Source organism: Corvus kubaryi, unplaced genomic scaffold, assembly GCF_017639235.1.
Source record: "Corvus kubaryi isolate FWS band 111438036 unplaced genomic scaffold, C.kubaryi_AGA036_p1.0 66, whole genome shotgun sequence".
In the NCBI taxonomy this organism is placed as follows: Eukaryota; Metazoa; Chordata; class Aves; order Passeriformes; family Corvidae; genus Corvus; species Corvus kubaryi.
Window position 1 is genome coordinate 32,659,103 of NW_024582054.1, and position 10,970 is coordinate 32,670,072.

Consider the following 10,970-nt stretch of genomic DNA (forward strand, 5'->3'; position numbering starts at 1 on the left):
CCCAAGCCAGGCATGGATTCACCTCCACTAAAGCCCTTCTGGGACACAGAAATATGCGCATCTAAAACAGCAAAAATTAAAGTTCATTCACATTGCTGTGACATTCATATCAAGGGCAAGAATAACCCCAAAGAAATACAGCCACAAATCAACTAGGAAGCTGCAAAAATAATATAAATAAAACACTGGTGGAGGCCACTGCCAAGCTCTGAAATACACCAGCACAACTTTGCCTTGTAAGAATTAAGGGAAAAAAACAAAACAAAAAGACCTGCAAAATATAAGCTCCCAGGCTGCAGGCCTGTTGAATTCCATTGGGAAAATCAAAATAAGTACACAACACCCACTGCTCTGGAGAAGGTTAATTCTCCATCTCCCACCCACACACCTGAGCATCCCTTACAGCCTCCACGGGCTGGAGGAGTGAGGAACACCAATATTAAATAACAAAACACACAGAGGAAGAACTACAGCACCCAGAAACTTGGTTTTAATGTATTTCTTGTAAGACAGAATGACCTGTGACATCTTCAGACACTGGCTCCAACTGAAGAGTTCATTCCCTCCAACTCCACAGGGCCAGGAGTTGGACTCAGTGATCCTCGTGGGTCCCTTTTAACTCAGAATATTCTACGACTCCTGATGTAAACAAGTTTCTGACTGCCCAACCTGACTCCCTCACAAAGGTGTTCAGGCAACAGGCCCAATGCTGCCTGAACTCTGATTTATCCCCAGCAACATTCAGAGCTGATGTTTGAAACATCACAGGGAACATTTGGCTGGTTTCTTTTTTTTTAACTTTATTTGATCCCTTTTTAAGCTGTTTTAACATCTGTGGATGTTTCTGACGTATAATTCATTCTCCCCCTGTTATTGTCTCATTCATTTCTTTATTCTAACACTAAGCAACACGAGCAAGCTGGCAGTGGAAATACCGACTGCCTCTGACACTTTCAGATCACTGCAAACTTCAGGAACAATTAAAAATACAGATAGCTTAAAAAATAAAATAAAATACTAGGCTCCCTGCCTGAAAGCAGATACAGCAAATCCTTAAGCAGCTCTTTACCCACACAAGTAGTCTCAGGTTTTTCAGTGGTACAAGTTTGAGCTCCATGCTCAGGCACAGGCAAATCAAACACCTCGAGCAGAGCCATGCACAGACATTCCAGAGACTCCAGCTGGAGCATTCCATGCTCAAGGCATGAGAAACCAGGGGAATAATGCCAAAAAAAGTCCTGACACAATGTGATGGGACACAATGCTGGCTGGGACAGGCACAAGGGGACAGCAGGGATGAGCCTGTCTCTGCACAGTGCCAGTAAACACATGGAAGCCAGGCAGCAGATCTAGAAGAAATTTCCAAAAAATAAATAAATACGGAGAGACAAAGAGTGAGGTCACAGGGATGGTCGGGGGACACTGTCCTGAGAGATTCCCTCTAACAGAATTCCCTCTAACATGGGCTGCTGGGAGCCTGTTAAAGCACCCAGACCCCACTCCTGGGGCCTCTCTCTGCTTGCACCCCCGTTTGTGGCACAGCCCCAGCTGGTGTCCTCAATATCTCTGGCCAAAGTTACTGGCAGAGGAGGGGTGCATAAAGAACCAGGATGCCTTTGGAAATTAAGCAAGGACCAACCCCCTTCCTGCTTCCAAAATGGGATAAAACAACCTCAATAACCTACGGAGAGTGGGGTGAACCCATGTGCTGTTTGGTTGCTCGCTCTGATTACTGGGATAATCCACATCAAACAGAAAGTGAATCCCAGCATTCATCCATCACATCATCAGGAGAACCTGCATCCCTCTCTGCAAAGGCTGCTAATGGTTGCATCCCAGAGGGAAAATCTAGGCTCAAGCACAATTAAAAACCAGGTTCCTGAGGCTTTGTGCAGCATGAACAGCTCAGAGCACAGGGTGCTTTCCAAAGACAAAAAAAGGGCAAAAATTATAATAAAAGACAAAATGGTAACAACTGTAAATATATCAATCATGACATATTAATTGATACATCCAGCCTGGCCAGTGTCTCTCTCCACACATCCTGAGCCTGTAAAATACATGCATTCATTAAAAGGCCGTTTATTGAGAAGGAATTTCATGCACAGCTTGGACTTGAAACCACTGATGGCCAGGAGGCAGAGTTAAACAGAGCCACTGAACATTGCTCTGGGATGACAAGTGTCCTGGATGCTTGTTCCATGCCAAAAAAATTACCAACACATTCCCAAGAAAATCCAAGCCCTCCTATCCCCAAACCACACACGCAGAACCAAAGTATTTTTTAAGCAAGACCAGATGAAACCAGTAAAAGCACAGCAGGACCAAACAGGAGAACTTTGTCCCAGCTGTGGGAGCAGCAGTGCCAAACACAAAAATTCAGAGTCTGACACTGTCAGGAAGCTGCACTTCCAGACAGGCAGATCCAAAGATTTCCCTGCTGCACAGGCCAGGGAAAGCGATGGCACAAGCAGTGACAGCACATCTGGCAGGATGGCACATCTGTCTCCTAAAGTCACCAGCTGTCCCCAGGGCCCCCGGCTAAATCCTTTGCTGAAAGGCTCAAATACAGGCAAACTATTATGGGGTGGCCCAAGGGCACCAGCCCCAGGGGGGACCTTGCTGTGCTGACCCCACTGGGAACTTGCCCTGGCCCCGAGGGGTGCACATCCCAATGCAGGGTGTCCCTGCTGCACCCACCTGTGGGGCCAGTGCCCCTACAGAGAGCTTTAAATGCACCAACCCCAATGGGGTGAGCACCCCAAAAGTGGCTGTACTGCATCAGTGACTACGAGGACTTAACGGGAGCAGCAGCCCTATGGGGTGACAGCAGTGCACCCATCCCCAAGGGGGAGAAACCCTATGGTGTGACAGCAATCATATGGGGGTGACAGCAACGCACCAGTCCCTATAGGACGAGCATCTTTACGGGGTGACAGCAACCCCCTGCAGGGACACTGATGCCCCAGTCCCTATAGGGTAACAGCAACCGTATGGGGTGACAATGAAGTACCAGCCCCTATAGGATGAGCATTCCTATGGGATGACCGCCAACCTAATGGGGTGACAGCAATGCACCAGCCCCTCTGGAGTGAGCAACCCTATGGGGTAACAACAACCCTACAGGGTGACAGCAATCCTCCAAGGGTGACAGCAATGCACCAATCTCTATAGCATAAGCATCCCTATGGGATGACAGCAACCCTATGGGGTGACAACAATGCACCGGTCCCTCTGGAGTGAGCAACTCTCTGGGACGACAACCCTATGTCGTGACACCAACCCTCCAGGGGTGACATCAGTGCACCAGCTCCTCCGGGGTGAGCAACCCTATAGCGGTGACACTGATGCACGAGTTCCTATGGCGTGACAGCAACCCCATGGGGTGACAAGAATGCACCAGTCCCTAAGGGCTCATCCCCCCACCCAGCCCGCCGAAGGCTGACGGCGATGCACCGGCCGCTACGGGCCGAGGGTCCCCACCCTCGCCGCTGGGGCGACCCGGTACATTACCCGCATCCCCGCCGGGCAGGGCGGGCGGCAGCGTGGCCGTGTAGAGAGCAGCCACGGCAGTGCCCAGCGCCCCGGCGGCTCCTCCCGCCCCGTTTCGTATCCCGATCCCGATCCCGATCCCGATCCCGGTCCCGGTCCCGGTCCCTGTCCCGGCCCCTGCGCCCATGTGCACCGCCACCTTCCGGGTTCGGCCGCGAGGGGCGGGCGGGCTGTGCCACCCACCGCCTCGCGGGGGGTGCATCCCTGTCCCGCTCGCCTCCTCTCTCTCCCCAAACCGCCTTCTGGGGACTTTCCTTATCTACTGCTCTCAGGCAGAAAAAAGAGAGAGCCGCAACCCCGGTGAGGCGATTCAGCGCGGCCTCCCGCTCTCTTCTATCCTCCCCTGATGAAAGGAGTTGGTACAGCCGGAGGGGGCGTGGCGGACAGTGAGTGCGGCCGAGCGGCCGGGCGGGACCAACGCCCGTGGGGGGGGGACGGGGCGAAACCACCGCGGAGAGGCGGGGGGGAGGAGGGGACCGGAGCGCGTCCTGCCTCTTCCTCGCTCCTGGGATCGTCCCTTCTGGACGAGGTTTTTTAAGGATCAGCGCCTTCTGGCTGCTCTCTGTCGCATCAAACCCCTCCTCGGACAGTGCTGGGTGCAGGCTGCAGCCCCCCACCACAGCCCCAGTGTGCTCGTACACAGATAATAAATATTTAATCCCAGGATGGGGTGGCAAAAGATGCTGGTGAAGGAAATGATTGGAGGTGTCAGCACACAGAATATTAAAAGCAGCGATTCCCGCTGCGGGAAGTAGTTAAGGAAGGCAAATAACATCCCGAGACCTATCGATAGAGGACTAAAACACATCCGTGGAAATCATTATGGGATTGTACAAAAGAGCGGCGAGGCCATACCTGAAGAATTGAGACAGATTAAAGAGAGGGTTTTGAATACAAATGAAAAAGGTATAGAAGAGGGTAACGAGGATAATAAACAGCCTCATGGATTAGATCTAAGTGGAGACGTTAGAAAATTAGGTTTGCATTTATTAAGGAAAAAAGAGCAGGATTAAGGGCTGACACAACTGAGGAAACACACGTCGTGTTCTGGGGGCTGGAGAAGCTGCTGCCAAAGGGCCCTGCTGAAAGAGCGGCACAAAACCCCTGAAAGATGAAACCAAGGAAGGCATTAAGGGAATTCCGAGGCCCCCAGCACAGGAGGGCCATCAACCTGTTGAAGCAAGTCCAGAGGAGACCACCGAGATGATTTGAGGGATGGAGCCCCTGTGCTGTGAGGAAAGGCTGAGAGAGTTGGGGTTGTTCAGCCTGGAAAAGAGGAGGCTTTGGGGTGACCTCACTGTGGCCTTACAGTACCTGAAGGGGCTCCAAGGGAGCTGGAGAGGGACTTTCTACAAGAGCATGGAGTGATAGGGCAAGAGGGAACGGCTCCAAACTAAAGGAGAGTTGGTTTGGGTGAGGTGTTGGGAAGAAGTTCTTCCCTGGGAGGGTGGAGAAGCCCTGGCACAGGGTGCCCAGAGAAGCTGTGGCTGCCCCATCCCTGGAAGTGTCCAAGGCCAGGTTGGACAGGGCTTGGAGCAACCTGGGCTAGTGGAAGGTCTCCCTGCCATGGCAGGGGGTGGAATGAGATGGGATTTAAGGTCCCTTCCAACCCAAACCACCTACGATTTTATGAATTTAGGGAAGCTCTGTGCACTCAGCCGGGCTGTGCAGGAAGGCTGAAGTTTCGACCCACTCAGAAGTCACTGGGGCTGCCTGAAGGAACTGGTGCTTGAAGGTGTGAACACCACCTGGAGAACGGCTGGGCCCAGTGGCTGCCTCCCATCCCAAAGGGAACCTCCCAGCTCCGTGCTGACCAAGAGCTTCCACGGACTCAACTCCTTGGCAGGTTTCTGCCGTTGTTGGCTGAGGTTCATCGGGGAGAGGAAAAAGACATGTTCCAATCCTCCGCCAGCCATTGTCACTATGGAAATGAGCGGGATCATTGTTCCCGTGCCTGTTGGGGCTCCTAAAATGTAATTTTAGCAGCAAAGTGCGCAGCCTGTGTGTGAAAGCAGGCTGGTGGCGAGGCTCTTTATCCGGAGCGTGGCTTTTTTCTTTGCCGTATTTTTCCTTCTTTGTGTTTCCCTTGGAAAAGGCATCCAAAGACAAATGTTAACCATGGCTGATTACAATTATATTGATGGGGGAGGTAGCAATTTACAGGCAAATATCGAAACGTGGAAGAATGGCTGGTAATAATAGGGTGAGGACAAACTGTTCTTTAATTGTTCTGCAAGTTGTTTTATATCTTTGTCATGCAGAAACTGGAACTTTTAGGGTGCCAGTGACAAAGTACTTTGCTGTAATGTGGTAGGGCAGGCTCACAGCAGCCTTTATCTTACTGAATAACTACCACCATTTCAAAGGCTGGGATTACAGGCACACTTTATGTTGAAAAGGGGAATTTACATGTTTCTTCTGTAAGCAGAAACCTATTAATTCGTGAGATTTGCCTCCCCTTTCTTCATCAGCCATGACCCAGGGGTCCGACCAAGACAGGAAGGACGTGCAGACCTCTTTTTTTGTGGTTTTTTAGACACAGGTAAGATATTTTTTGGCCGTTTTCACCCACGCTCTGGAAGCTAGGAGTTGTCCAAACCCAAGGTAGATTCACCTCACCACAGAGCGACCCTCCAGGCTTTCTCAAAGCTTTGAGTATGTGCTCAACAGCAATTAAACAAAAAGTATTACTTAGGAAAAAAAAACCACTGGGGCAAGTGGAAAGCATCTGAAAGACGGCCTCGTGCTACACAGTGATTTATTTTTAAAAAATCCCTGGAACTTGTAGCACGAGAGCATACTCTAGTGGCAACCGAGCAAAGAAAGTGCTCTGGTTTGTGCCGTGTCTTGATGATAAGACGCCTCCCACCTTTCCTCGAGAGGCTTTTTCTGTCCTATCTCCTCCAGCTCCACGCTCAGTGCTCATCCCGACAGGAAATACCCAAGGCAGGCCGAGAAAATAAACAGGAACTGCTGAAAGTAATTTTAAAAACACAGCTTGGGAACGTATCTCCCCAAAATGACTGTGTACTTAGAGAGTTGTCTTTTTACCAGGCTCTGTTGCAGATTTTCTCCTGAGAGACACAGTTTAGAGAAGGCAGGAGATAGGAAAAGGGAGAATAATACTTAAAGCAAATTCTATTCACCCATGGCAGTGTCATTACAAACTTGAATGAGCACAGTTATTGCAAATAAATAAAAACAATAGACCAGAACCAGTTTTACATAAGAAAATGCTGAAATACTGTTCAATTAGTCCTAAGCTTTAGTTAAACCTTTTCTTTTGCCCATCAGGTGATAAGGTTAATACAGAAAACACTCAACTGCTGTATCTGTGTAACAACAGTCAGCACCCATTTAATGAACTTACACGTACACACATTTAGCAAAGCCTCAATATTGTCAGCTCTGGGCTGGCACAGAATTTTAATGGCAAAGTAGCCAGCCCGGGCTTCATTCTAAACAATATCCCCATGCAAGGAGAGCAGGTCCTTGTGGGGACCACCAACAATACAAATAAGCACAGCTCCAATATTTAAACAAGAAGTTTGGCAGAACTGATTATTATATATATATATATATATATATATATATATATATACATGGCTGCCCACAAAGCACAAGAAAAGAGGTTATGCTGCTTTTATTTGTTCTTAAGTTGCTTGAATAAGCTGCTTTTTGTGACTTGCTTGTTGAGGAGGGCAAGACCAGGCTCCCATATCCCAGTCACAGCAACATGGCTGCAGTAGATGTGGTGCAGAGGGAGCTTCCACAGGGAATAATGTGGAATAAAAGCACACCCAGCCCAGGGAGCATCCTGTTGTGCTTGGCCATGGGTTTCCCTCTGCCCCATCCTGCAAAAGCACATTTTCAAGGTACATCCAGCCATCAAGGACATGCTTGAATGTAGCTGATCACCCAAAGCACGTGGGGACCTCTGTGCTGGCTCCTTGTGCTCTCACTGGCCATCCAAGGGATTCACACACTGCACATCCACCTTGTGAACCCCTCAAAATTCAAAAGAAAGGTAAAGATCTCCCAGGTGAGAAGGGGTCAGAGGTCTGGGAGAGTACAGGGGCTCAGTTCAATGGGAAAAGAGACTCAGTTCCACTGCTGTCAGGACAGCTTGTTCTTTATTTCAGAGCTCAGCTTTGTTTTAATCCCCAAATAGGAAAATGGACTGAGCTAATTGCCCCATGCAGATCTTGCTTCCCACAGTTTTTCACCTTTGTCAGGAAGGCTTTATTGACTTGTAGAAGACTCCAATCTTTCCTCCCCCAGTCTCAGTGGCCTCCCAGCTGGTTTTCTGTCACACTGAGCAGTCACAGATCCCATTCGTCTCAGCTGGTTTTCCCAGAACTCTGACAATCGTCTCTATGTTTTCACACTTGATTTCCATAGACTAATGTTATTTATTTATCCTCATGCCTTATTGGCAGACTCAGGTCTGGTGTCTGATCTGCACAGTGTCTCCACCACCATCAAACAGACCATCTTCTCTGGCTGCTGTACCACGTCAGGGCCTTGTTCCCTTCATCCCTGGGCTTCTCCATTACTCTCTGGTAAGTGTTTGGAAAAATGGAACATTTTTTACCAATTTACACATTTTCATCTTTCTTTTAGTTAGAAGTGTAGGACATTAATTTCCAGCTCATACCTTGGTGGCCAAACTCCCAGCCTGGCCCAAGAAATGCCTTCACACAGCACTTGGCTGAAAATCTGCACCAGCAGTTCAGGGGCCTCTAGGGTTTAAAACTCTCATTTCTTCACCTGTGCTCAGAGGCCCAGTAAAACTCATCAAGGAACTCATTTAGGTAAGAATTTTTCACATTCTATCAGTTGTCTCTGTTTCACTCCTATTTTTTTAAGCTTCAATCAGAATTGTGTCAGCTGAGGACGATGCTCAGGGATTTTGCACAAAGGTTGTCAAGCAGGACAGGAATTTTACCCTCCAAAATTGCTCTCTTTACCTGGTTTAACCTGTGTTTTACTACCTGGCCCTGCCATACTTTGTTGTGTTCCTCCATTGAATAAGTCCTTGGTGCTGCTACTGGTGGTTAAGCTACCCCACATTGTCTTTTATTCCAGTTGGAAATTGATGCAGCTCCAGAGTCCGTCCAAAAACCTGTGTTCTCCCACAAGGTTTTTGCATTCATCTCACTCTGGTAAGATTATAATAGGAACCTTTTCTTCTCCAAGCTCTTCGGCACAGATGAGGTTACAGACAAGGACTGTGGTTGATACATGGCCAAAATGAACTGGTGAAGATGCTGAGCAGCAGGCAGTGTTGGAATAGAGGAGAGATGGTGGACTTGCCCCATCCCTGGAAGTGTCCAAGTCCAGGTTGGAAAGGGCTTGGAGCAACCTGGGATAGTGGAAGGTGTCCCTGCCATGGCACGGGGTGGAAAAAGATGATCTTTAAGGTCCCTTCCAACCCAAACTATTCTGTGACTCCATGATTCCCATTTCCCTGTATCCAAGCAGCCCTGCTGATGGCCCTCTAAACTCTGCTAGAGGTGTGCCAGCATGCAGGACATTCCATTTTGTGGATGGTTCATGTTACCTGGAGAGCTCCAGAGTAATAAATCCAAGTTTTGGAGGGGAGAGAGTTGGGAGGTTAATCCATGGAAAGGATTTTGAGTTAGGCTGAGTGGGCTGGTTTGCTTTTCCCAGGCTGATCTGTGGCTCAGCCCCCTTAGTCCCTGTCCCAGTGGGTGGCAGTCCCAGAGCTGGCATTTTTATTACACAGGAACAGAACACAATATTCTTCTCTTACACTTGCAGTAATGGCTGAACCATTTAGGCATAAACTTCACATAAAACTCAGGCTGGGACAGTGGGATTCTCCATAGCTTCAAAAAACATGTCTTTGCCAAGCCTCAGGCACATTTCCTTCAGCGTGCTGGTGGCTGACAGGAGCATTTCCCAGCTCAGCAGCATCCCCGGAGCTCAGATGGAATTTTACCCTCCACACACTCAGGCAAATCTCCTGAACATGCTCCATCCCCTTGTTTCAAGGTCTGCACAGGTCCTGCAGTTGTTCTCCTTAGAGGTCAGCAAGCACAAAAACAGAATCAGGATGCTTTGGCTCCGTCTCCCATTTCCTGTGGAAGGCCGGGCTGGGAAACAGATTAAATGGATTACATTAAATCCAGATTAAATCCTGGCGTATTCCCAGACCTGGCTTGCCTGTTCACATCACCAGTTGCTCAGCACCCATGTGGGCAGAGCACTCCATGAGAAGTCCATGCCCAAACCAGCTGCCTTGTGGGAAATGTTGTGGGAAGGACCCCAAAATCATCAGGGAATGGTTTGGGTTGGAAGACACCTTAAAGCCCATCTCGTTCCACCCTCTGCCAGGGGCAGGGACACCTTCCACTAGGCCAAGCTGATCCAAACCCCATCCCATAAAGAGAGAAATCTTCCAATCTGGCACTGCACTACCTCATGGATTTGAGGTAGAATGAGCCTTCCCTGAGCATCTTTTTAACACCAAATGCTGACAATCACAAGAAAACAACATTTAACATACAGCCAAGGGCAGCTTCTATAGAACAGTGCCTGAAGTTGCCACAGCTTCTAATTTAGGAGCCTCAGACTTCTCCTTTGCTTTCTGTCACCTGGCATTTGCAGGCTCCTCTCAAGCTACAAGAAAAATGCATCTCATTTTTCAAAGGCCAGAACTGCTGGTGCAGAAAATAGCAAAGTGCAAGGGGCTGAGCTCTGCTTCTGCCTTCCCTGGGATAAATCCAGCTTCCCTCACCACCTTCAGCTGATTTACTCCCCTTTTGGTGTAACCCAAAGCAGAATTTGCCTCTCGATGTTTTTCCACGGCATTAGGGCCTTTAAGGAAAATCCTACACAAAGATTTAGGCGCAAACAAAATCTCCTGCTTTCCACAAATCTGGCTGAACTCACACTGCAAAGGGAAGCACGGGGGAACTGAAGCCTCTTGCAGGGGACAGGGGACTCTCTCTCCAGCAGGGTCAGCTGTGCATATATTTACACATGATATTAGTGGGAAAAAATGCAAAATGGGTGCATGGTGACCCAAGGTGGTCCAAATGTTCTGTGCTATCATTCCTGCTGGGGTCAAAGGCTTTGTGGGTTGGTGCCTTGATAAGCCTGGCGAGCTAACGAGCGACAGCTTAATCAGCACAGATAATTCTTCTGCAATATAGGAGGCAATTGCAGCCTTTTTCCCTGTGTTTTAGGAACCTTGTGGATTTTTTCAGTCACAAATATGAGATAATGCCATCCAACTTGACCTTCCCAAACAAAGCTTTTGCAGAATAATATCCATCGGTATTCAGGAATATCAGTTTATCTGGGCTGGTATTTTGTACACTGTAGCTGACCAACTGGAAAGAACACCAGGAACACTAAGAAAAACCTTTAAAATTAATTCAGTTTTTGTA

General features: G+C 48.7%; 1 protein-coding gene across 4 annotated transcripts in view; it reads right to left on the reverse strand.

Annotated features, from left to right (window-relative positions):
- The window catches only part of TMEM260 (transmembrane protein 260), a 33,969-nt gene extending 30,246 nt beyond the window's left edge, over nt 1–3,723 (reverse strand). Inside the window, exon 1 of one of the 4 annotated variants that reach the window (XR_006019327.1) lies at nt 3,514–3,723. Coding sequence is in view for 1 of the 4 variants with exons in the window: in XM_042047605.1 (XP_041903539.1) it covers nt 3,514–3,679 (166 nt within the window). In the remaining 3 variants the exon portion in view is untranslated. Of the gene's footprint in view, nt 1–519; nt 3,484–3,513 lie in introns of those variants that run through there. The other 3 variants (XM_042047605.1, XM_042047607.1, XM_042047606.1) reach the window with 3 other exon arrangements.
- Nucleotides 3,724–10,970: the final 7,247 nt, after the last annotated feature.